General features: G+C 40.3%; 2 protein-coding genes and 1 long non-coding RNA gene across 5 annotated transcripts; 1 reads left to right on the top strand and 2 right to left on the bottom strand.

The window, feature by feature from the left end:
• Positions 1–1645: 1645 nt before the first annotated feature.
• scg3 (secretogranin III) lies at positions 1646–15537 on the top strand. 2 transcript variants are annotated; one of them, XM_044134430.1, is made up of 12 exons: positions 1646–2164; positions 2718–2770; positions 2953–2995; positions 3135–3362; positions 4899–5041; positions 5360–5503; positions 5600–5825; positions 6089–6205; positions 9543–9626; positions 10567–10677; positions 11718–11807; positions 14764–15536. In XM_044134430.1, exons 1-12 carry the CDS (start codon positions 2062–2064, stop codon positions 14880–14882), a joined length of 1461 nt encoding a protein of 486 aa, XP_043990365.1. In that variant the 5' UTR covers positions 1646–2061; the 3' UTR covers positions 14883–15536. The 2 variants fall into 2 exon arrangements, with proteins under 2 accessions (XP_043990365.1, XP_043990376.1); XM_044134441.1 differs by having other exon boundaries at positions 1649–2164; positions 3135–3350; positions 14764–15537.
• On the bottom strand, positions 7386–11757 carry LOC122841274. Its single transcript, XR_006372369.1, has 3 exons — positions 11689–11757; positions 11451–11505; positions 7386–7621 (listed from the first exon to the last, which is right to left on the bottom strand). It is a non-coding gene; the product is annotated as an uncharacterized LOC122841274 (long non-coding RNA).
• Positions 15538–16918: 1381 nt separating the features above from the next.
• On the bottom strand, positions 16919–21623 carry lysmd2 (LysM, putative peptidoglycan-binding, domain containing 2). 2 transcript variants are annotated; one of them, XM_044134417.1, is made up of 4 exons: positions 21540–21623; positions 21116–21372; positions 20006–20364; positions 16919–17225 (listed from the first exon to the last, which is right to left on the bottom strand). In XM_044134417.1, the coding sequence occupies exons 2-4, from the start codon at positions 21362–21364 to the stop codon at positions 17171–17173; spliced, it is 663 nt and encodes a 220-aa protein (XP_043990352.1). In that variant the 5' UTR covers positions 21365–21372; positions 21540–21623; the 3' UTR covers positions 16919–17170. The 2 variants fall into 2 exon arrangements, with proteins under 2 accessions (XP_043990352.1, XP_043990344.1); XM_044134409.1 differs by having other exon boundaries at positions 21116–21606.
• Between the last annotated feature and the right edge of the window lie 4113 nt (positions 21624–25736).

Below are 25736 nucleotides of genomic sequence, written 5' to 3'. Positions count from 1 at the left end.
GAAGTTCAGACTACCCTCACCCCAATCAATTAGGCCAAACCATCTGAGAGAATCCCAAGGCATTCCCACACCAGCCAGAGGACACAGGCCCTCTACTGTGTCCAGGGTCTTCATCTGGTTCCCAAAGGAGGCATCCTAACCAGATGCCTAAACCACCTCGACTGGCTCCTAGAAAGGGTAAGGCTGTAAACACTAGCCTTAAGAAGGCAGGGTGTCCTTATCTTTTGTTCATGGAGCAAAACAGTGTTTCATTGTTTGCTTGTTTTCTTGTTTTATTTGTTTGTTTGTTTGTTTGTTTGTTTGTTTGTTTAAGTGCCTTTCAATCACTGAGACAGATGCAAATAACCATATGAACATTTTTAATTAACACCTTTCACCCAATTACCACCAGAGATAGGCACCTATGCAGGGGTAAATTGATAAACAGAATGGATAAGTGGAGGGATTTTTAGGAGCGTGTCCTGATGTTTTCATATGACTTTGTGGTTGTTGTGTGAACACCACCCTGCAATGGACCTGTTCAGGGTGACCCCGCCTCTCGCTCTCACCCGAAACGTTTGCTGGAGAGAGGCACCAGCACCCCTCCCTACCCCACTGGGGACAAGGGTGAAAGAAAATGGATGGATGGGATGGATGTGAGAACACCAACTCTTGGGAGCCCCCTGTTGGCTCGGTTTGCTTGTGCCTCTGGCTGACTGCACACTTTTATTGAGTTAAAAAAAAAAACAAATGCAAAACCCCCCCCCCCCCCAAAAAAAAAACCGGTCAGGTCTCTGCACTGTACTCTTGTTCTATTTTAGCCCTCCTTGGTAAAAGTGATACTACTAACTATTTTTTTATATGTTTATGACAAAATATCCAAGATCAAAATATCAAATACAACTTCTTTTAAAAACTCATGTTAATATATCAGATTATATTATTGACGCAATCTTTCTACACGACATATAAAAGAAATAATTCAAGTCGCAATTGTTGAGAGGGGCATCTGATATAGAAACCGACCAGATAATATGATGTGCGGTAGCCCCTTCAAATGACATCAGATGAGAGAAAGTTATTAAAGTAAAGCAGCCATAAAACTGACATAATTAATATTTCTCTTTGCTTATGTGGCTAATTGCTGCTCTAATAGCGTTTGTTATTGACAGTTCAGTGGAAGATCTACAAACATGACGCAGATTGTGGGTGACGCACGAAATGGGCGTGGTTTTTTTAAATATATTTTTTTTCTGGTCAAACGCTGCAAAAAATGTTCCACTTAAGTAATTGGATTTAGTTGGGGGCTGTTGTAAAATGGAAAGACAATTTAATTGCAAACAGTTACCTGCAGCATAGCAATCTGGTAGAGATGCATTATAATTGTGGTATTACTGATTTCAGAAGGTTTAAAAAGCAAGAAACGTGTTTGATGTGCAAATTAGTAAACTGAAACTCTGATTTGCGTTTTTTTTTTCCTGAATTTATAGTGATTCCAATGCATCGCGTTTTAGCTCTAAATCTGAAAATAGGTTAACAAATAATATTCATAATGCATCCAGAATAGAGAGGGAGAGAGGGAGTGAAACTTGCGCACTTCTTGCAGTGTTCATCCCCTCCTTCTCCTTTGTCTCCCCCCGTCTCCTCCCTCTTCCTCTCTGATGAGGGGGCAGGTCTTGTTGTAGTGGGCCGTATTACTGCCTTGGCAGGTGATGCTGCAGCTCACACGGGGCTGGAACAGCCTCCTTGCTTATCTGCTTTTAATTAGACAGGTGACCTGCTTTCAGCACCACCGTGCGTCAACAGCTCCGGCAGCGCACATCTCTTTTTTTCCCCCCAGCCTTTACCCGCCCGGTGCGTCCAGCAGTCAGAGCTGCTTCCTCCCCATCAACACGCAGCCTTTCCGCGACAGTTTCAGCACCGGGTTCTGGAGCTGTCCAAGCATTCAGCACTTCTTCTTCTTCTTTTTTTTTTTTTTTGTTTGTTTGTTTTTTGTTCCTCGGGAAAAGAGATCCCCCACCAGACTCACTCACGCCGATAGGAACTGGTTTCCTGCGCGCTCCGTTGTAGATCATTCCAAGGATGGCGTCAAAACGCGTTGGCCTTTTCGTGCTTCTCCAGCTTCTTGTTCTGAATGTAGTGAGCCAGACATCTGCCTTCCCCACACCTACAGCCTCAGCGGATGGTGAGTTCGCGGGAACTGGGGCACCATTTGATTGGCAGAAATGGGGGCAGTCGTTTTTAAGATTTGCTTAAAACTTCCCAAAAGTACCACGATACGCTAAATGGAGCGCATAAAGAAGTATAAATAATAATAATTTTTAAAAAATGTTGTAAATTGTGTTTGGTCTACTGGTTTATGTCCCTTTCCTGTTTTGTACGTATAGTCTAAATTCAAATGAAATATACTTGTCGTGTAACCCTAAGAGTTGAGCTCCGAGCAACTCTGCAGCGGCTGGTGGTGTTTTTAATGCGCCCTGTCGCTTTAGGCCGCTTGTGGTCTATTTTCGCCACAGTTTAATCTTTTGTTTGATAATCCGATTAAGCTCTGCCTCTGGTGGAGAGTTGGGAGGGCAGAAACCCAGCAGATCACATAAACCTGAAAGGTCATTTTTCACTGAAGCAACTTTAAATTATATCTCAAGTGAATTGAAGTTCGTAATTAAATCATCTGTACGGTTAATATATCCTGCTTTCGGCCACCAGTTTGAACGCTTAAAGCGGTGATTTTGTTGCAGATAAAACTGTGTACAACAGACAGCTGACGGAAGAGAGACCTTTACAGGAACAGGTAGGTGATGTCCTCTTTTGTCTTTAACACCCCACAGCTAATTTTCTTCTTTCAATATCCGACCAAATGTGTTTTATGGTCACTTTTCAAACAACCCGGGTTTTTTTTCTTCTTTATCCCTGCAAACATTAATTATCAGGCCTCATATCCTGAGTGACAATCAATTGTTTGTCCTTGCCCAGATTGCAGAGGCAGACAGCGTGAAGGCTGCGGTGCAGTCAGCAGGTAAGAGGACACCTCATAGCCAATCAATTGATGGTTCTGTTTCCGCCTGCTGTGCAGATTCAGGTTGCAGCAGCCTTTCCAGTAACGGAGCCGTCATCTGTGCCCTTATTCACTGTTGTTTGCTTCTCCTTCCTGACAGAGAGCAAACAAGCCGCGACCTCCAAGGACGCGGAGTCCGAGCAAAGCGACGACTTCACCATGCTCAAGTCTCTGGCCGACGACCAGAAAACGAAAGAGGTCCCGGAAGGGCCGGCGAAGAAGGGGGATCATCAGTACGTCCCCGACGAATCCGATTCGACGAAGAGCAGACGTCTGGCTGACGACTACGACTCCACCAAGAACGGGATGGACTACGGCAAGTACCAGGGTACACGCACGCTCGACGTGCACTTCACACTGATTCTTCTGTCCCTTTCATCCATTAAAAAGCAGGAAGGAGCGCTTCCCATTAAAACAATGCTGCACTTTGTCTCCACAAGTCTCTGACACAAGTCTTCAGTCTGCGTCTTTTGTCTTGTTTCTTTTTTTTTTTGTGTTTGTTTTTGTTTTTCTCCGTCATCAAGGACAGACCCATAACTCTGGCTGCTGCCTCTATCAGTGTGCTGGCAGGCCACCAGGCAGACATTTTAAGAAAGAGTAGGAGACACGTGGGTATAATGGAGTTGAGCCGCAGCAGAAAGAAAGGAGTCAGAGACAGGACACGTGAATCCAGCAGAAACAAATGATCCTCTTCCTCCTCCTCGACTCCGCTGTGGTGAAAGCTGATGCTCTGTCTTCCGCTCCTCTGCAGAATGTTTTCATCGCTCATATAGAAACAGTACATCTTTTTAACGCCTGTGTGTTTGTAAGCATGTTTCGCCATATGAATATTTAATATAAATTGTGACAACACAGATAACTCCTAGCAAGTGTAAATGATGAGGAAAATGCTTTCGTTTGTTTCTTTAATGAATTAGGATAGAACCCCAGACATTTAGTCCTTCTTACAATGTCTAAAATCACATACCGGTGTATCACGTCCTATGTTTACAATGAGAACATTTTTAATGAGAATCCTCTTACTTTTATTTCTTTTTAATTTCATATATTTTGTTTTGAGCTGCCTTCACAATCAGAATGGGTTTTCCATCTCTCTAAGTTGAGACCAAAAGTTTTTCTCCACAGAGTCTGGTAGCTCCTGTTAAATGGTAGCGCCTGTTAAATGTTTATTTAATTTTTTGCTTAAGGAGTCAACCAATTCAAATTTTTGTTGCTTAAGTGCAAATAAATTACTTTCTGATTAAGCATCAACACGGAAATATTTCCTAAAAAACAAAAAGTTATATTTATGGCATTAAAATTTTTTCTACACTCACATTAGGTCTGCCCTTCATGTTATCTAAGAGCACCCCCAGCACCTGTCATCATTTGAAGGGGCCCCCACATTTACTGCAGTCTGACCTTTGAAGCCCTCTTAGAGGTCAGGTGACTGGAAGTCAAACCATGGAGCAGCATCACTTCCTCTGCTCCTGCATTCGACCCAGCAGAGGCACAAACCTTTTTTCCTTCTCCCCAGCTTCCAGGTTACGCTGCATACGCTTACATTTGGCCAGCTCAGCAGTCAAGATCTTTTCAAAGTGAGCCAAAAATAGATGGAAGGAAACATATCACTTATGATTCAACCTGCACACACGGACAAAAATAATCTGGCACTGCTCCTCGTTTTCACTCAGTTTTGGACCGCGGGAAGCAGCCGGCGCCGTTATGCAAGTGTCAAGACTGTCGCAGTTGCACATTTGTCGCTCGGGATTGCTGTGACACGCCAAATATGAGGAACACTTTTTTTTTTTTTTTTTAGTGTGTTAAGAAAATAACTTTGCTCTGCGGGGCTGAAAGGAATGACATCCATGGTCTCTCTTCACAGATGACCCAGAAAGCTTCCGGCAGGTTGACGGCACCCCGCTGACTGCTGAGGATATCGTTCAGAAGATTGCCAACAAAATATACGAGGAGGACGACAGAGGGGTGTTCGACAGGATCGTCTCCAAGCTGCTCAAACTGGGGCTGGTAAGCGCCGAGCTCAACCTCACCTTCTGAAACTCATATTGAGTTGAGCCCAGCAGGTCGCTTGACATTTTCCCCTTGGGGGGGGGCTCGCTCCACCTCCCTCTGCACAGCCTCACTATAGCAGATGAAGAAGTTTGTGAATTGCATTTATTGTTCCACGAGTTCAGCTGTGAATTAGTTTTTTGTCACTCGATGGACAGCTTGTCTTTGCCCCCTCTGTTGAAATGAGGTTACCGATCAATAATTTGGACTCTATCATCACAAACTTGCTGTTATTGTCTGGTTTTTTTTGTTTGTTTGTTTGTTTCTTCTCTGCAGATCACTGAAAACCAGGCGGATACTCTGGAATACCAGGTGGCCGAGGCGCTCCAGGATCTCATCACCAAGAATGCGAAGAATAATGAAATAGAGGACATGGACCGGGAGTCTAGGGGAGAGCAGGACGACGTGGGTTCAGACACGGTATGGCACGAGACAAAAAAAGTCATAGTCATGGTAACAGCTGCTAGGATCTAAAACCTGCTGGGGATTTTTTTTTTTTTTTTTTTTTTCTCTCAGGACACATGGGAGACACCCAGGCGGCGTTACGATGAGGAAGACGATGACGACGTAGCCAACAATGACGACGAGATTGCGGACGAGGTGGACAGGGATGCGGAAGAAGACGTGGACAGCAGCTGGGACAAAGAGAAAGAGGAGGGCAACGAGGTGAACCCTAAAGACGGGCTGCAGGACCTGCAGTACTTCCCAAACTTCTACCGTCTGCTCAAAAGCCTTGATTCAGGTGAAAACTCAAATCCTCCTCACAGGAGATTATTTCATCTTAGTCATTAGGCGGTGAGTCAGGGCTTTTCTCCCCCACATTTGTTTCAACACAGAAAGGAAGTGTGGATGATAAAACCACACACAGACACAGGCACTCCAGTAAGCTCATTATCGACACTCCAGTTACGAAGAATTCAGCGGTCAAACGTTTTAGAACCATTTTCATCCATCCATACGTCCGTCCTCCGCATTTTCTACCTGCTCTCTGCTTCGTTTCTCCAGAGCAAGACGCTCAGGAAAGAGAAACCCTGATCACCATCATGAAGACGCTGATCGATTTTGTGAAGATGATGGTGAAGTATGGCACCATCACTCCAGAGGAGGGAGTTTCATATCTCGGTAAGACTTTAAAACAATAATTTGTAGGTTTAAATTTTAAGGTACTTTGTCAGGCTGTTGAATCATTATTCAACATAAATGTTTTAGGCTCTGATTGAACAGGTTTTACTGCGCATGTGGTCGATGAGGAGCTCAATCCTCTTGGGACGTTTTCAAAGTTGATTGTGCTACTTTTTAAAGTGCATGACAGGAAAAGAGAATAATTATAGCTTAATCTTAGTTAAAACCATCAATCCATCCTGTTTTCCATAAATATGATGCTTTGTGTTTTTGTGGGCGTTAAACCCAGGGCGGCATACCATGAGGGGCAACATGAGTTCTCCGAAAACAACAAGGCAATTTACCTGTTAAGTGTGTCCCAAATTTGTTTTCTATTGTCCTTTTGCACATCGTGACGCTTTACCTAATTTGAACCGGGGTGCTAGATTTTATTTAGTTATCTCTAGTTGACAATCTAAACCTAAACTTTGTTGTTCCACCCTGAACACATTTCATTATAAACACAATTTCAGATTTATGAAACCTTTTTTCTCTTTGTGAAAACTCACAAAAATTTTCATTATTAATTTATTTGGATTGAGACCACCTATAGATCGAGACAATCACTCATGTATAGTGGCCTCTCCTTCCAGTCGTGTTATCTCATAGCTCCAGCTACAGTTTTAATACTTTACAGGAACGGCGTATAAGCCAGGATTAACTTATTACTGTTTGGTTACTGTTCTGTTTTTTTTTTGTAAGAGCACATGTTCAGCCTTTCAGCAACTTTATGTTGACAATAATATCTAAGTGATTTATTGCCAGAGATCTTTTCTTAGTCACTATAGATGAATTTCTCCATCTTATAAAAACATCTTATAGTCTATTCCAAATTTAAATAAAAAACTGAGGAAAAAAACGCACAGCATTTTCACCTCTTTTAGAGTGTTTTGCACTTCTTGATTGGCGGGTTATTTTAAAATTAACTCAAACATTTGGGGTTGTGTGAAAAATCTCTCTACATACAAAAGGTGTATGTGTGGAATGCTATGAAAATGATGTGACAACTTTGTTGCTCAAGCTTTTTTGAGATGGGGCTTACAGCATGATGAAGGATTTCAGATTTAGACTTTAATCCATCCAGTGTGCATCCATTTTATGCATGTCTGTTTTTTTTTTTTTTTTGTTGTTTTTTTTTCTGTGTGCTGTTGGTCTAAAGCAGTCGAGTTTAAAGCCAGTGAAGGCAGGTTATAAATGTCCAGGGGTTTCCAGTATGACCAGACTGGTTACGTTGTGGGCCTCAGTAGCCAGTGGAAAGGTCAGCCACCTTTCACAGACAGCACAGCCGTCATCTCTGTGTCCACCTCGGGAAATCCCAAACCCATCCGGTCCTCTCTCTGTGACATAATCCTTCCCTCAGTTCAAATCAGCATCCAGCTGAAAAGAGAAATTGAAACTTAAAATTAGCTAAAAAAAAAAAAAAAAAAAAGAGAGAGAAGTTTAGATTAAATGATTAGCTCTTTTAATCCCATACATTATATTAATTTCATCTCACAATATTTAGGAGAAAATAAAAAAAATGAGATTCAATATACATATTGAATTTCTTATTAATTTTTAATTTAATTAACTGATTTTAATTGAATCTATTAAAGTTTTTTCATTTTGTTTTTTCATTTTATCCATAAATACAATGTGATATCTAATAGTTCATATTGGTTTTTTTTTTCCTCTTTTTTTATTTAAAACGTAAACAACTTGGCCGCCATGCTTCCTTTTCACTTCTGCTGTTGACATGAATGAGATAAAAACCAAATTTAGCTCCAAGTTTGTCGTCCGCTAATGCTGACCCGCTGCGTTTAGCCTTTAGACGGATTATTCAATTCTCCTTCAGATGACCGTTCCCAACAGATGGCCTTTACTGTCTCAAACTGCTGCTACGCTAGCTGCTACACACAACTACCAAATATGATCTACCATCAGAAAAGATGCAGGTCTCCGTGGCAACCGGGCCCCAGCATCCTCCTAGTCCAGGTTATTATACTGCAAGACACAGAAATGGATTTCCTCCGTCTCCTAGCGACCTGCACACGCCCTTCCTCCTCTCTTTCTCTCTTTCTCTTTCCCACCCCTGAACTGGTTGTGATGTTCCAGTGAGTCACAGCAGGTTCACCACTGAGTACTCAGAGCTGCCAATCATCTCTAATCTGGCAGCGGGTGATGCTGCTTGCTTCAAGATGCAGCCAGTGAGTGAGCGAGATGCAGAGGCAGGAAGCACGGGAAGGGAAAAAAGAGTGGGTTTTTCTGTGTTTGTGTGTGTCTCCGGGTCTGAGGAGGTGGACGGTATACATAGAAAGAGCAGAGGAAGGTGGGCTGATTAGATAGTAAGAAGTAGAAAACACAAGAGAGGAAATTGGAAAACATTTCAACGTCAAGCCTTGTCATACCCTCTGTTTGATCTGTTAAATAAAAAGATGCACACAAAATTCCTCACAGTTGTGGAGCCGATCAGAAAAACAAAACTATACCTCTGGTCTTATCTGCATTTTGTCCTCCGAGCTTTTCTCCACAAAAAACATTTTTTGATTCAGAATGCAGAATATTAATTAAAGCAGCATATATTTCTGCTCACGTCAAGAGGAAGTCAATCAACACTGCAAAGGTTCTCGGAGCTATTTAAAGCACAAAGTGCTTTAATCTGTCTGTTAACTATTTATGCGAAGCTTTTAAATGATGAATTAGAAGACTAATGGGAAATCAACACAGAGGATGTGATTTTAGCTGCATTTATCCCCAGAACATCTGCTTCCTTTATCTTTCCGTGTAATGTTTCCCTTCTTCGATAATCCAGAGAGGACCTGTTGTCCTGTCCAGCCATATGATCTGTGTTTGTCTCCTCGTTTCATAATCGCCCTGCAAATACATAATATCCCAACCCCCACGCTTACACGTACAACACAACCTGAGGATTACTTGATGAATTCATGCAGAAATGTAAACATTTCTAAAACAAACAGCAGCATTTGGTGATGTTAAACAGGTCCAGCACACATACAGACAATTAAACCACACATGAATTATTCCTATAAAGGCTTTTTTTTTTCTTTTACCCTGGTTGAGATTGCTAATTAAACCACTGGAAATGAGAATGAGGGAGGGAAAAAAAATGTCATGCTCCTGAGCCTCATATTCATTAATGAGAGCGAGGCTTTTTCCCATGATAATAACCCTCTGAGTCACACAGGAACAGCGTGAGACACCAAAACGGTCAACAGGCGTCCATTCATCGTCCGCAGAGAGAACCGACCGACCGATGAGATCTGGAAGTAAATGCTTGTTCTCTTCTGTCCACCTGCAGAGAACCTGGACGCTATGATCGCCATGCAGACAAAGAACAAGCTCGGAAAGTCCCTCGTGGTTCCGGACATTTCGGGTCTTACGGGTAACGTTTTTCTCTTGAATGTGTCAAACATTCCTCAAAGTGATATCTTTTAGGTTGTGTAATAAAGCCAATGCCTGGACTGAAAGTTTGTAAAAAACTGTTTTTGTTGCTGAAAACTAACAGAATTCAGAAAAAGTGCACAAGAAGACCTTTATAACTTTATCCTAATAACTTATAGTTAAGTAAATTGGTCCAAGCTGGATAAATATATATATAAAAATTACAATTGTTAAGAAAAAATGGTGAATTGTTCTTTTCTTTGGTCAGAAAATAATTATGTAGAAATAATCTATATAGTAAGATCATTCATTTCTTTGGCTAAACACTTTCAAAGTGGCTGATAAGGAACCTGCAATAAAATAAAGTTGTTTTACATTCGACCTGTTTTTTATACTTTGCCTTCCACATCTAGTTACACCTTTGATCAAAATGTTAACAACCTCAGAATAGATCACTTTAAGGTATCAATCTGAGAGTTTTTGAATAATCCAATCTCTAAGTATATTTGCTCCAGGACTTGAGCACAGGCCCTTGAAATACTAAGAAAATAGTTGAGCAAGTAAACCTGCATTTATGCAACAATTAAAAACGTCAAATGATCTGGAATAAATCAGGCTGAACAATAAGGCCAGCAAAAGAAGTTTAAAAATGTACTAAGTTAATTTTTTCCCCATTAGATAATTATTCCACTGCAATAAGATTACTTTAACTCAACATTATGGTGGTATCAAAAATGAAAAAGAAGGGTGAAGCCAAGAACATAAAGGAAACACTGTGAGGGGGAAAGGGGGGGTTGAAAGGCTATTTAAGGACGGAAGCAGCTAGCTCCGTGCAAATCAGATAAAAAAAGAGTCAAATTACAGACGTCCAATTCACTGAACAACCACCGAGTGTTTCCGCCAAGAATTTTAACCATTCTTCTGTTTTTACTCTGTTTTAGGGAAAAACTTTGATGAAGATGACAACACCAAATTCGAGACTGCCAAGATGCAGAAGGAGCACGAGAACCTGAAGGACTCGACCAAAGAGGAGCAGCCGTCAACCGAGACCAGTCAGTCCACAGAGAAACCCTGACGACCACCAGACACACGCGTAGCATTTTGTTCTACGTAGCCGGCTAAAGCTCTTCGACTGTTTCAACATTTTTTTCATTTCACGAATGAAAATGTCCGGCCTCATCATTCGCATGACTCATACTTTGTGTTTTTTGTTATTGTTCTTTTTTTTTTTTTTTTGCTCAAATCACAATTTTATTGTTTTTTTGTTTTGTACCTCCTCATCTCTCAAATAAATATATAATTTTCCAACAACAACAGCAACAAAAAAATCCTCCCCACTTCACTTCAATTAAGTAAATTATCATACTCGGTCTACCACAAAATTGGTTTCATTGCAGCGAAAACCAGTTCAGACATTTTGTTTTTCACAGCGGAGCTCCTGGGAAATAAACAACACTCTGCAGTTCAGGCCAATCATAATTAAGCCCCTGCTCGTCTCTGAACTAGGCCAGTCCAATAACAGTCACCGGAAAAGCTTGTCACAGCCTCGTTTAGTGTGTGTGTCCTGGCAGACTGCGCACACTTCACACACTGCACGTCAATACAATCCACATTTCCACCAAGACAGAAACAGATAAAGAACAAAATAAAACGCAGACTAGGGTTGTCAGGTTCATCAATTACTAATTAGAAAACTGATTGGCAGGTTTTAAAGTCTGCAGTGACTTGGCCTAGTTAAGTTTTATCCAAAAAGAAAAAAGAGGAATTAATGCACATTTGATCTGTGTCTAAATTAAGAATATAACTCTGTATGTATCATATTCACCTGATGAGGCTTGCTTTTTGATACCGTCCTTGCAGCCGTTGTGTTTTCTGTGCAACTGGGGAGAAAAAAAAAAGAAAGCATGAGGGTTACATTTTTAATGTTATGAATAATTTATAAATCTACTTTTTGACTGTTTTACTAGCTGGTAAAATTAAGATCTTTGCCAGTTTCACAGTCTTGGCAAACAAGAAAATGTCTTTCAGGAATAATAGCGCTTTCAGTGAGGGAAATATCTCACCTTTGTTCTCCCTTTCTTTGAAACCCCAGATCAGCCGGGCAAATCGGAGAGCTACCTGGAGGCCATCAGGAAGAACATCGAGTGGCTGAAGAAGCACAACAAAGAAGAAGGCAAAAATGGTGAGGGATTTTTTTTTCATTACAGGAAAGTTGATGATGCAATCTTAGTCCTGATTCCTTCATCTTGCTGAATATGGTTGGAGGTTACATGAGTTTGCTGATGTAACGCGCAGAAAAAGGTCCTTATTTCCAAATCATGGCTTCTTCATTTTTCATAAACTGCCACGTCTGGGGCGAAGGAAAATCGGCGACCCTTGTTACCCCCTATTTGCATTTTAAAGGAGCGTGGCATTTTAAAATAAATGCTTTGCTCCAGATCTCATCAATATGGATCATCCCTAATCATGCTATCCTAATTGCTCCAGAAACAGCTGCTTAGTCGCGGACAAAACACTTGAATCTGCGTCACTAAAACACCAAAGATACAGTAGCTGACAAGGAAGGGTGTTGTTCTCTGATGCTGCTTACTGTCGGCCTTGGCCTGCAGAGCGATAAAAACTCTTGGAGCGTCTACGGTGAAGCCGGATACAGTCGGACGTCGCCATGTTGCAAAATCAATGCCCTGCGCTGCTTAATTAGGCAGAGGGGAATGAATCGCTAATGAGTTCTCACCATTCAGATCGCTGCGTGGCAGATGATCTCAGCGTGATATCCCAGACAAGAAAACAAAAGTTCAGGCTCCGTGAGATTTTATCCGTACCGTTTGATTTATTGGTGCCGGTCTGATCCGAGCTCAACAACAAGGATAAGAAGGTGAAGACAGAGGGATTACGGATTAAAACCAAGTTTGGCCCAGATTCTGGCTTCCCTCCTAAACACAGGAGAAATTAAAACGACAACAACAAGAAAAAAACGGGGGACTCTGAAAGTGTGGTGCTGATCGGGAGGCCAGATCAGCAGGGATGTTTTGTTGGGAGCTCATCTTTAACCTTGCCCTAGATAGGACACTTCATTAGCATTCAGGAGTGCGCAACGGTTGTCGGGGACAACTGGGGGCTCCCCGCCTTCTTGCCAGCGAACGGAGACATACAGATAATGGTGTAAGAAGAGGCACACACTGACAAAATGTGTCCAATCACCCAGTTTTCCCATGATCAGGCTCCATTTAGGACTAAAATAAAGCAGCATGAGGGTGTCCATTTGTAGCTCATTTTGCAGCACACTGAACTCCTCTTTGAAGCCCTCATCCTTGTTCTTTTTTTAGGAGCGAACAAAGCATTGGCAGCTGAAAACAGTGTCATAGAAACAGAGTGGGATCCGAGCCATTCGTCGTGTTTACTCTACCAGTAGTCTCCATTAGGACGATCTCAGCAGCCCATTTGTGTGTGTTAATGAGTTCATATAAGTTCATCCTCACGCTGGTGCGTACGCCTACATTCTGTAAAGATTAGCCAGAGCAGCAGATGGACGCACACGGAAACATCCTGGCTTTTGTCACTTGGCTTTTTACAGCCCTGGTGACGACGACTGACGACGCGTCTAATCGCTTTCTTTTGATGTTTTCCACAAGTGACTCTAATCCTAAATCGCTGCAACGATCCGCCCCACTGCAAATGCTTAGAGGTCGCGGGGCGACCTTTTAGTCGTTCTCTATTCATCCGCTACTGGTTTAGTTGGAGTCTATGGACCTACATCGGGGCCATAAAGTTTGTTCAAAAGAAAAATTATTTCAAACTGGATAAAAAAATAATAATTTGAAATGGAAAACTTAACTCAAATGAAAGATTCGAAACTGAAAAAAAATATATATATTGAAGTTGAAAAGAAAAGGATGGGAAACTGAATCTTTTTTTTCTCACTGCGATTATTTCATCTGAAACAAACTAAAAACAAATCACACTTTAATAGGGTTTAATACGTTTAAAAAATATGTTGCGGCACATGATTAAGATGTGCAAAAACACTTCAGATTTACTTTTTTGTTACAGTGGGATAATCTCACACTGAGGAATATAATCTCCACATCTAACTAGAAAAAATGTTGGCCCCCGTATTGTTAATGTTTTTCCACATTACCAATGGTGTATAATGGGGTTCCAGTCTTCTTTTATAATGTTTTGTACTATAGGAGCAGAAAATGGAGCTTTGAACATTTCTTTTACATAATCCCTCCACATCTTCCAGAATCTAATAGGTTTTCTATATAATTCAGGTCTGCAGACTGAAGAAGGTTGATTTTTCACCTGGAGAATCATTTCTGCGCATGCCTTGGTCGATATCTTGTTGAAACAACCAATGAAACCCAATTTGTAAGGTTTCACTTTAATATTTTCAGGTATTTCAGAGTTTGTGTCCTCCAGCAAGATTTCCCAGGGCATTTTGAAGTCCACAACATCACAGATTTTCAGCCATACTTAACAGTGGGAATAAGGTGCTTTTATTTACATTCGTCTTCATTTCACACCAAACCCACCTGCAGTGTCATTTATCAGAAAGTTCAACCTTTGGCCACATTTTGCTTGCAGGAACCTTTTCCGTGCTCTATTCCCACAATATTTACAAGAATTAAATTACGTTACCTGGGCAATGACTATTCAAATACACCATTAAACTGCAACTACAAAGCTTACGTCATAGTTACAGCTGCAATAATGGAAACACGACTACATTTGCTGTGGACACTTTAAGACACCAGATCAATTTAGAGCTGATGTTGGATGCTGTGCCGTTTATAATGCTTCATATTATGGATTTTCTCACAGCACTGAATAGATGTAAGGAAATTAAATGTCTTTTCTTTCCCTCAATAATCATAGTGTAGCATGAATGAGAATAAATGTATCCATGACAGTATTTACATTTTCAGAAGCATAACTTGGCGATCGTCTTTCAGCATGACCTTCTCATTAGGTGGCTGCAAATCTGGCATCAGACAAACATCCTTTGACCCTAATCCTCCTTGGACCTTGTTTGGGTGTGGCATCTCAAGGGTTCCCCTAAACACAGCATCCTTAATGAACCTGCTGTGAACGTCAGATTATAAATCGGCCTCATGTGCTACTTCTCGTCCCTCCAGATTATGACCTGTCCAAGCTGAAGGATTTCATGGACCAGCAAGTCGACTCGTATATCGAGAAAGGAATCATCGCCAAAGACGAAGGAGACACCATAAAGAGGATCTACAGCAGCCTGTGACAAGATAATCTGTCCAAAGTCTGTCACTAAGATCTCCTACAAGAACACAGATTCTCTCAAATTATTTTAAATTGTATGATAAATCACCTACAGTATAATCAAAACCCAATTTCCCAGATGGTCCAAAAAATGAAACCAAAATTTAAATTTAGTCTCAACTAAATTAAAACTTGCACCCGAAAACGGAAGACAGCTAGCTAAAATCACTCCATACGGAACCTGAATACTTTGTCACGTCACACAGTGAAGTCTGCGAATGTAATTGTTAGAACCGCATTGCAACAATAAATCCACAGATATAAAATTATTCTAATGTGTAAACCTGTCTTAGTCAGCCATACTTATCTTATTTTCCAGCGCATATGTGAGATTTTATGTATTCTTGCTTTTTATTTTACCATAATTATGTCTGTGACGTTATGATGTCTGTGCGCCTTGTTGCCACCTTTTCTTTTTCCTGTTCTGCTGTAATCCACCTGGAGCCCGCTAGGGGGCGATGTCGCAGTCAGTAATTCTTTCTGCATGTCTCTACTATGTGTTTTTCGTCTCCTTCAATGTAGAGGCAGATGATAGAAGCATTTTTAAATGTAAATATTCGTGGATTTTTTTTTTCCTAAAGCTGTAAAAGCAAATAAAACATTGCCTTTTATTTATATGTGGTCTGGATTGTGCTTGACTACGAAACACCTGATGAAAGAAAAACATATAAAATGTTTGTTTTTTTATTGAGCCTTTAATAGAATCCTTTCAAGTTTATAGAATAGCTCATTATTATAAACATTGCATTTTTGTATCATAAGTTATGACATAAAAACTTTATGTCTAACAAAACAGCCTTTAGAGCTATCACTCTCAATATTACAGTTTTACATCTTTTATTTTCTTGAACCACATTTCAAAATTTTTATTAGTTTATTCTCAGTACATTTTTTTTATTATTACTTTTGTCAATTTCAGGTTAATTCAGTGACCATGGTTGGTTTTTCGGTCATTGACAGAGGGGTACCAACATTTTTTGATGTTTTGCATGTGTAGGTCTGTCTCTGGGTGGCTTGAAAAAAAAAAAGAAAAAAAGAACGGTTTGGAGTGGCCTAGTCAAAGTCAAAACTTACATCCAATTGAGATGTTGTGGCGCAACCTTAGACAGCACATTAATGTTTGAAAGTCGAGTGTTATACTCAGGAAATCATGGGAAAAGGTTACGACTTGCACATCTCTTAACTTTGTGTGCCTAAAATGTTTTACCAGCTTAAACTTAAATTACAAATTTTGCTGAAAGACAGATTGTCCCCGAAAATATCATATTATTATTAGAATATTATTGTTTTGAGACCAATTTTACTTGCATAATAATAATGTCATAATAATGCAAGTTCGCTCTCTCAAATACTAATAAACTTTAATTTTGTGCAGAAAACGCTACACTGGAAGACATTTTAAATTATCCAACCAACAAAAATAAGAAAAAAGGAAGTAAAAACCATCCACAATCAAATGCTTCAATGAAATGAATTAAAACGTCTCTGTAAACAAAATTGGTCTTCAAAAAATATCAGAACGCAGTTTTAATTTGTCACGCAATCAATTAACTGGTCATTGGCTGTAAACAAATCGTGCGTCTCCCAACCTGTCTTGTGTAAATCCAGTTTTTTTTGGAGGCCTAAACCAAACTTAAAATCCATCTGCACCTCGAGATAAAAACACACTTGACATGTCGCGGTATGGCTTAAAGACATATTTGTTTATTTCCGCAAATACAACCAAAGACGTTTAAAAGCACAATAAAATAAAAGAGCTGTTACAGACATGTTGTCCACACACATAAATAATGCATTCACACTTCAAAAATAGAACTCTCTCTTTTTCCGACACAAGCAAAGACTTTGATGAGGCAAATGTGTTCAAAGGCTTGAGTCCATCCATCACCTCACTTTAGCAGGATTTTGCTCGCGCAGGGACAAAACACTGGTGAGAAAAGCTTTAGCTTTCAAATGATTGGTTTCTTCTGAGAACATTGTTTTGTTTTGTTTTTTAAAAAAAAACATCGGGGGATTTTATGGTGCCTAATCTCAGCGCGCCGTGTCTCCCTGTGAGGACGAACTGGTGCGCTCCTTACAGCAGCTTCGCGTGACTACACTCAGAAAGCAGATAAAACAGTAAAAGAAAAAGAATTAATAAAACAAATAATTACAGTTCAATAAATAAGAAGGCAAACATGACACGTGTTCAGCAAGGTAAACTGGAACAGATGAGGTTGTGTTTATGGTCGCACAAACGGACTGCTTCCTTTAAAGCTCATGGTACGACGTTTTGGGGGCCGCGTTGTCCTCCTCCTCGTTGTTCCTGAAAACACACAGACATGTTGACAGATCAGTGCGAGTGTTTTGAATAATAGGCAAACTACCGTTTATGAAAGAGCCGTTTCAAAATATGCTTGTATGTCATTTTATAGATGCAAATTTCCAAAGTGTCCCAATGAGAAGGACGTAAGGCTTTGCCTGGATTGAGTAAGGTGGAAGAAACTTTTAGTAAGGTTCATACAGAAGACCTAATGAAAGTATTCAAACCCCCTGAATGTAATGACACAAACTTTAAACTATTTCTTTGTATGGATTTGTCTTCTGCCTTATTCTTAGACGTTCAAAAAAATCTGCTGCAACCAGCTGCTTCAAGCGTCTGTCTGTGTCCATACCGTTCCTCCGTAAAGCGGAGAGTACGAACCCAACTGCAAACCTACCGAAACACGGTGGTGGACGCAAATCTACACCAAATCATTTTACAGTATGACTTAGTTATTCACAATTACGGATTTTATTGAACAGCAAGATGAAAACGACAACTGAAAGAAAGCCTCAAAGTTGAAGCATTTAACTTTTATGAACAATGTTGTTGTTTTTTTTTATTTACATATTCGTTCAAACTGTCACTATGCTGCGACAATACAACATGAGATAGATAATCAAAGGAGAGGGTGTGAGCAGCACATACACAAGGGTGACTGACAGTGCGAAGACCCTCCTCCTGCCTCTGATTGGCTGTTTCTGACTGAGACCAGTGCAGAAGGATGCAGAGGAGCTCATTTTTTTCACAGATTATCTGTCTCATACTATACAGCCACAACATGGAGACAGTTTTAACAAATACCAAAAAAAAAGTCTTCATAAAATTTGCATAACTTTAGAAAAACCCTTTAGCAGTTTGCCATCAGCCATGTTTGCTCACAGGAAACACGGAGAAAATTTTGCTCTTGATTCCCAAATTCTGACACACAAACTACATTGTGTTGGTGTAACACATAAAACATATTAAAGTTTGTGTTTGTAACGTGACAAAGTCTGAAAAGTTCAGAGCATGAATACTTTTACAAGGGAGCTGATTTGTTGTCTGCGTCTCCATCAGAAACCCAATGGCCACGGCCCAAAGAGTTGCGTGTCGGTTAAGATGATCCCTGCTGGAAACTGCAGTCCAGACTCTTATCTGAGCTTAGTGTGCGATTGGCAGAAGTTCCACTCAGCACGTAAGAAAAGTAAAATGTCATCAGAAAAAGGAAGGCCAACACATAAGGCTCTGTGTGTTGCAGCAGCCAGACGCCTTGTTATGCAACTGTCAGGTACTTAGCAGGAGATTTAGCCTCGGCGTGTTCTCCTCGCCCCGTGTGTTGAGACACAGAACCGCACTGCATGCAGTGCGGTTCTGTGTCATGTCAGCTTCATAGTGGACTGAGTCACGCTGCATACTTTATTTCCACTTCAGCCTCACTCAAAGTGGTTCAGTCGGTCTATTACCGTCAGAACGTAGCGCTTCCTCTAAAACAGCAGCGCTGTGACAACCAGTGTTCAGGTTGTTACACCGGGTTTTGCTGTCTAACGAGTAAATGAGCTTTTAGCCTCTGTGTGTTCAGGCAAACAGAGGCGTGCGTCCTTGTTTCCACACCCTCCCAGGGCAAACACAGGCGCACATTGCATCCCTGTTTAACTTTCCTCTTTTAATAAAATAAACCATAAACCTCAGATTAACTCGGGGAGGAGTGGCAGTGATTGCTGCTGCTTCTTCCTTCGTGACAGACTATTCTGCAAAATCAACTTACTTTTAGACCTGAGGGGGAGCTTTTGAAATACAAAAGATGTCGTTTGGTAACCACTTACTTTATTATTTTTACTTTATGTTTCTGTGCTGTGCTGCATTAACAGGAAGTCCTGGTTCTCTGGTACTGTGTCAAGCAGAAAAACGGTGTATTCTAATATATATATATATATATATATATATATATATATATATATAAAACTTTTAATTTAATCATGTAATATTTACTTTTAAGAACTTTCTACATGAGGATTTTTTTCCTTCTCATATAGTGGATCTCAATATCGGCAGTTTTTTTTTTTTGTTTTTTTTTGGAACATGACTCCAAATTACTTGCAGAAAACCTACATATTAGCTCTTTTTTTTTTAGTATATCAGAAATATTTGAAACAAAAATTCAGGACAGGAAGCTGAAAAACCCAGGCGCTGATATGCATTGCCGCCACTTGCAAAGTAGCCAATCCAGAAGCGCCATTCACGTTTCTTGGTGCTGATTGGCTGAGATAAGGAAAACTTCTGTGGCAATGCCAAGACATTTCCCACTGTGCATATTAATGTGCAGCAAGTTACATTTGGTGTTTGAACTATAAAAAAAAAAAAGGCAGCCATAAGCGTTTTAGCTTTTCTAAAAGGTTTCTATTCTGTAGAAACAACACATTTTCTACTGAGCTAACAAGTTCCCCAAATAACAGTTCCATGTAGGCTCATCGGACCAGAACAAGGCTCCCACAGGGGTCGTGCCAAAATAGGAGGGTTTCCACCAACACTGGCTTTGCCTGCAGCACTTGAACATTTGCCAGCCTTTATCACACCAAGAAGAACTAATTTGTCTCAATTAGTGTTTCACAAAGAAATACTCAGTCAACAGTAACACCTTGAACAAATGTTCTGATGTGAATTTGTCAGATTTGGACGGGTAGAGAGGGCGTGATTCGTGAAATGTTTTAAAACGGAACCTGAAGCTCTTACAGCGAGGCCTGAAACTGCGACGACTCACATCAAAGAAGCTGCTGCATCATGAGGGGAGGAGGACGACTCACCTTACTTCCTCTTCCTTCAGTCTCTGTGCAGCCTGCTTTGACTGTTTGATTTGCAAGTCCAGTCTGTGCAAGAAGTCTTTGGCTGACAGCTCCTCGGGCTGAGGCTGAGGCTGGGGGGCGTTGGAGATCTCGGGAGGCGGCGATGAGGGCGGCGAGGGTCCCTCGATGTCCTGCATCATAACATGGGGTACGTGTGCGTCCTGGTTTGCCGTCTCCCCGTCCCCGTCCCCGTCAGGAGACTCCAGAGACAGTCCGTTAAAAATGGAGCGCTTCTCTGACGCCACGGGGATGTTGAGGCTGTTCCTCAAGAAGATGCAGTCGTTGCTGAACAGCTTGTTGGCTCGTTTGATTTGCTCCATCTGCAAAATGAGAGTGGAATAAAATAATAACAATAAAAAACACAATGTTTTGGGTTCAGGTTTTTAATAGTGATGCTTAAATCAGCATCTAACCAACTGAATCAGGCAATAGCTCCTTGATTATTGGGTAAGGAACTACAATATCAGCTTTCCCCAGAACGCATCAAAACCAAACACCCATAACTTTTTTCTGAGTTAGAGACATTTGCTTTGTTGTATACACAACTGGATTGAATTGTTGAATAAAACTAAATTTGCACAAATAAGAATAGGAGTTCCATATCTCTGCATCTTAAAATGAAATTGTCCCTTAAAATGCAGATTTAAAGTGAAAGAGGAAACATGATCTGCCTCATTTGTTCTGAATGTGAACATCTCTCTCTGTAGGTCAGCTAAGAACTGGCACAAACACAGAAACTAAGTGTAAAATCGAGAACTAAGATTATGTTCGCACCAAGTGAGGGGAAATTACAACAGTGGTAGAACATCCTGTGGAGAAAAAGTGCTCAAAAATGCACCTAACCACAGTCGCCAATCTGAGTGCAGAGGGGCTTCACGTAGGACTTTCCTGAGCTCATATTTTTGTGCACTGATGACTTTATATTGATGAATTTGGTGAATAAACACACTAGAAGAGCTCAGGCGTAATTATTTCATAGTGATGCTGGTTGCTGCTTATGTGTCAGGCGGTAATAATTACCGTCATGTTTAATTACTGATAAACATGAACGCAGCAGGGCAGCAGCCTTACCGTCACACCGTATTTGAGAGCAATCCCCTGCAGAGTATCGCTGTCTGTAACCCGATGCTCTATGTATTTCTCCCCCAGGGATGCAGTGACGCTGGCTGTACTTCCGTACGAACGGATCTTGGTCCGGGCCAGGCTCTGGGACAGTTCGCTTTCGGACTCGGAACCCGACCTGGACCGCGGGAAGATGGGCTGAGCAAGTCGACCTCCCCCTCCATCCCGCATCGGCAGGACGGGAGAGAACTCCGCCATCTTCTCTCCTGAATAAATAAAGAGGGCAGATACCTCTGTTTGTCTTAAAGCCCCGGGTGTTTCTCTGCAGCCGAACTACAGCGAAGGTTTATGCGGCAGGAAGAGCTCCATCCTGGGTCACTTTGAGCACGTCCACCCTGGGGAAAAGATGCATGTTTAGGGGGGACAGCCTCACCGCTCCCCTCTCTCGCGTAGATCCGCTACGTTGATCGCTGTACGTCCAGAGGGAACGTCGAACTTCCGGTTAGGCTTTCAAAATAAAAAATCTAACAATGACATGACTTCTAATATATATATATATTTAAATATATGTTGTCATATTTGTATGACTTATCCATTAAAGATAAGTCAACTTATCTTTAAGAGAAGAAAATATATATTTTTTATGTTTTTAACTTTTTAAAAAATATTTTAAAACAACATATTCAGTCACCATGTGATATAGCTAAAGCCAGTTTACTTTCAGACCATAAGAACACAAGTTGAACAACTAATGTTTCAATAAAAGAAACTGAATAGTTTCATGCTGTGTGGAAAGTTTTCACAGGTCTTTGTGATCACTCCCCTCCTGTCTGGGAAATGTGACTCCTGTAATTTGGCCAGACACTGTGAAACTAAATGAGTTAACAGGCATGTGATAGAAACTATGTATTTTCTCCTCCTGACATGGCTAACAAAGGCTATAAATAATAAACAAAATTTTTCCAAGATGGAAAAACATCATAAAGTCTCCTAAATAAGGAAGTGGCTGTTTATACTGGCTTAAAATGTCCAGTATTCGCTGTAATCATGCTGACATCGACTAAACAAACCAAAAAATGTAAAGGTATTCATTGATGTATGTTGACAAGTTACTCAGAAATATGTTTGTTTCCACTATAGTAAATTGAAACTTGATCCAATAACAGACAAAAACTGACCAAAACAAGTGAGTTTGGTTGATTTTATAGAAAGCATGTGTCCAGTATCTTGCACTTTCCGTGGGACATTACAACGATGACAAGAAAATGTTAAGCATTACACTTAATTAATTCTGTTGTAGGATGAGGATTTTGACGTAAATTTGTGATCCTGCTCCAAATTGGCGGAGTACATAAGTCTGATGTTTACATGGCGGTAAGGAAGCATTGCTTTGGGCTTATGTCTGACCAGAAAATGGTTTCTTTTTATTTGTTTGTTGTTGTTTTTTTTTTTTTCAACGTGTTTTGCCACTACATTCCAGGCATACCATATGAAGAAGCTGGTCGCCTGAATTTGCCAGGGCATGTTGTCCTTTACAAAAAGAATATCTGGGGATGATATCCAAATTGTGTGACCGACTTTATTAAATCGAGGGTGCCTCTGGTGTCCAAGCAGAAACCAGTTAGTACGACATTTCAGCCTTCGGGACTATGAACCTTTAAACGTTGCGTGTGAATGAGCGTCTCTGGGTGTGTGAAAAGGGGTCTGTTTGTCATACAGTTCAAGAGACAGTTATCACAGATACTGACCTAACGCATGCAAAATTTTATATTCAATGAAAGGTATCAAAATAAAAATACATTTTTTATCTACATTTAACAAATAGAAATAACTTTGGTAACTTCAACTAAGCTAAAACAAGAGAAGTTTGTTCTGACTTGACTTTAGACAATGAGAGAAAAATGTATTTGTGTTTTTTCTTTCAGTGTACATAAATATTTGGTTTCAACTGTATGTCACAACCTCTTTGAACTAAAGCACATTAGAACGTGAATTTGATCCAAATTGGCTGCATTGCTTGATGTTCTAGTTTTATCTGCATTGATATTCACAGTTAATGGAAAGATTCACCATCTACTTCCAACCTCAATGTAATATAAACGATATTTTAAAAGAATAAATAAAAAATTTGTTGTTAATCAGCAAGTTTTATTTTTGTCAGGCTGCATCTTCTGACCTAGATTTTAGGACTACATGTCATCTGGATACTTTGACGATTTGATAGGTAATGCAATTTGGCAAACTACAAATGGGACAAAACTCCATTATGTGATTCCAATCTGGGATCCTGTGAAAAACAGAGGCCTTCTAATCATGTATTCATTACTGGACGGACAGTGAGTGGAAATTTTCATCGCCACCTGCCACTGCCGTCTGTGTGGTTTTTATTGTTACTGGTTATTCAGACGGCCAAATGGTGGAAAGCTCTCTGACGTTGCTTGGTTTGTTAGGGAACTTTGTTCGTTTATTAAAACACACAAAGGGCTTTGCCACATTTGCCACTGATGGGTAATAAATGATCTCTAAATGTGGCATCAATGAGAGATAGCATGTTCTGCAAGAGAAACACAAAGGCTGCAGGTGACTCTTTCAGATGAACGGGATGTGCAGAGGTGAAACTTGATCCAGCGTGGAACAAATGTGGTGGAGCAATAAGTGGATACGTGATCTTTGAATGCTTTATTGATTCAATCAGCACCTCTGCAGGACATACATGGAGCTGAGCTCATCTCACTGCATGACATTTTCAAATGGAAATCAGGTCATTAAACATATGCAAGGGAACACAGGCGGACCGGGAAGAGGGAGCGTGGCGCATCAATTAGTCATGAAGCTTTCAATATGACATGACACTTTTTTTAAATCAATTTTGCATTCACGTAATATTTGTTTCCCCTCCATTAGTCGTGGCTAGTTTCTTCTGGGGATGGTCTGTTTAAGCATTATGTGGAGAGGACGAAAACACGCAGCAGAAGGCCACTTACACAACTCCATCCCGTCTTTATGCCGTGAAAATAGCAAGGGAAACAGCTGTCTCCTTTAGACGGAGGAGAAGGAACAGTTTGTCTCTCATGTTGTAACCATGATAACAATCAGCCTCCTGATCCAAGTCCACCTACAGCTTTACAGGAAAGAGGATATGGCGGACCGTGCCAATTCACTCCTACCCGTGGTTTATTGTTTGGGAAGGCTCCAGGCCAAATGGAGTTTAGCCTTTCTAGAGTTTGTTTCCTCTCATAATTTGTCAATTCAATTAATAGTTTAAAAATCTGAGAGCATTTCTGTGCAACAACAAAGTCTTTTTAAAATAGCTGATTCATAACATATTTATTTACTATTCATAGGTGTACATAAACGTCTTTCCAAAGCCATAATACACACAGATGTAATTCTGGACGTCTTCAAGGTTTTAGCCAACTAGTGCAATGGAAAGTTTGTCTTATTCTGACCCCTACTGGAAATATTTAGCGTTGCAGCTCAATCGTTTGAGCAAACTTTATTTATGTGGTACTTTTCATGCAAACTACAACAGAAAATGGTTAGCAGATTAAAAATACAATAAAATAAAAATAAATTTAAACCGGGGTCCTCTTCATTGTGCCTAAAATGCAAAATAGATGAAGGCAGCCTCACACACTGTCTTTGGTCATGCCCCAAGATCCAGATAAACTGGAAATCTATTCTGGCTGAGATTAGGAAAATTTTCAAAACTAACATTGATCTCGATCCAGTGTCTCTTCTCCTTGGTCTACCAAATAAACATATCCAAAACCAAAATAAGAGTAAGTTGTACAATGTTCTAATTTTCTGTGCCCAAAAGAATATTTTATTACAATGGATTTCTAATAAATCTCCTAAAATTTTTGGGTGGAAGAAGCTCGTTTTGGAATATATCCCTCTAGACTTTCTAACATGCCTCGTCCACTCTAAGACTGACATTTTTGGACACATATGGAAGCCCTTCCTGGACTATGCTGAAGGACACGTGTCTACCATCCTGTCTCGAGCATTTATGAATGTTTAGATGTGTACTATGCAATGATGGAAGTATGTATGCCCCCCATGATTGAGCTGCAACGCTAAAACAACTCAGATAAAAGCTACATTACACAGATATGTTTGATATTATATCTATAGGTTCATGAACCACGATGGACTGACCCAGGAAAGAGCTTTAAAAACAAGTAAAATTAATTTAAAATTCAATTTAAGAAATGTAAATCTTTAATGTAAAGATTTTGAAATTTGTCAGAAATTTGTGATGGTTTTTGTAGAAAATCAGGCAGCTGGATTTTGGAGTCTTAATATTTCCTCCAGCAGATGGCGCACGTTAGTAACTAACGTGTGCCATAAACCCTATATTATAGGTTTTACATTAGTGTTTCTCTTTTTTCTAACATTATCTTCGCTCTAGAAAAATAAGCTGTCCTCTTTGCTTGGGAGGAATGTTCTGACATAATCTCGATTTAGCCGCACACAAACTTATAATGTGGCTATTCATCCAAGATCATTTCAGCAGCTAAGTTGATTATGAATGACTGATGAGTTACGCAGAGTTCATGGTGTAGCAATTAATACAGCTGCTGCTCCGATAGAGTGTAAAGTCCGGTAAAGAGTCTTTAAGATTAGT

Source organism: Gambusia affinis, linkage group LG02 (assembly GCF_019740435.1).
Source record: "Gambusia affinis linkage group LG02, SWU_Gaff_1.0, whole genome shotgun sequence".
NCBI lineage: Eukaryota > Metazoa > Chordata > Actinopteri > Cyprinodontiformes > Poeciliidae > Gambusia > Gambusia affinis.
The sequence above is the reverse complement of the archived record's forward strand: the minus strand, read 5'-3'. Positions and strand labels throughout refer to the sequence as shown.

Bases quoted from the DNA above. Each gene is read 5' to 3' on its own strand.
- scg3 (XM_044134430.1), top strand. From the start codon at position 2,062: ATGGCGTCAAAACGCGTTGGCCTTTTCGTGCTTCTCCAGCTTCTTGTT. The intron at 3,363-4,898 runs GTACACGCACGC...CTCTCTTCACAG, and splicing joins GGACTACGGCAAGTACCAGG to ATGACCCAGAAAGCTTCCGG. The intron at 5,826-6,088 runs GTGAAAACTCAA...TCGTTTCTCCAG, and splicing joins GCTCAAAAGCCTTGATTCAG to AGCAAGACGCTCAGGAAAGA.
- lysmd2 (XM_044134417.1), bottom strand. From the start codon at position 21,364: ATGGCGGAGTTCTCTCCCGTCCTGCCGATGCGGGATGGAGGGGGAGGT. The intron at 20,365-21,115 runs GTAAGGCTGCTG...CTCATTTTGCAG, and splicing joins CTCTCAAATACGGTGTGACG to ATGGAGCAAATCAAACGAGC. The intron at 17,226-20,005 runs GTGAGTCGTCCT...GTGTGTTTTCAG, and splicing joins CTGAAGGAAGAGGAAGTAAG to GAACAACGAGGAGGAGGACA.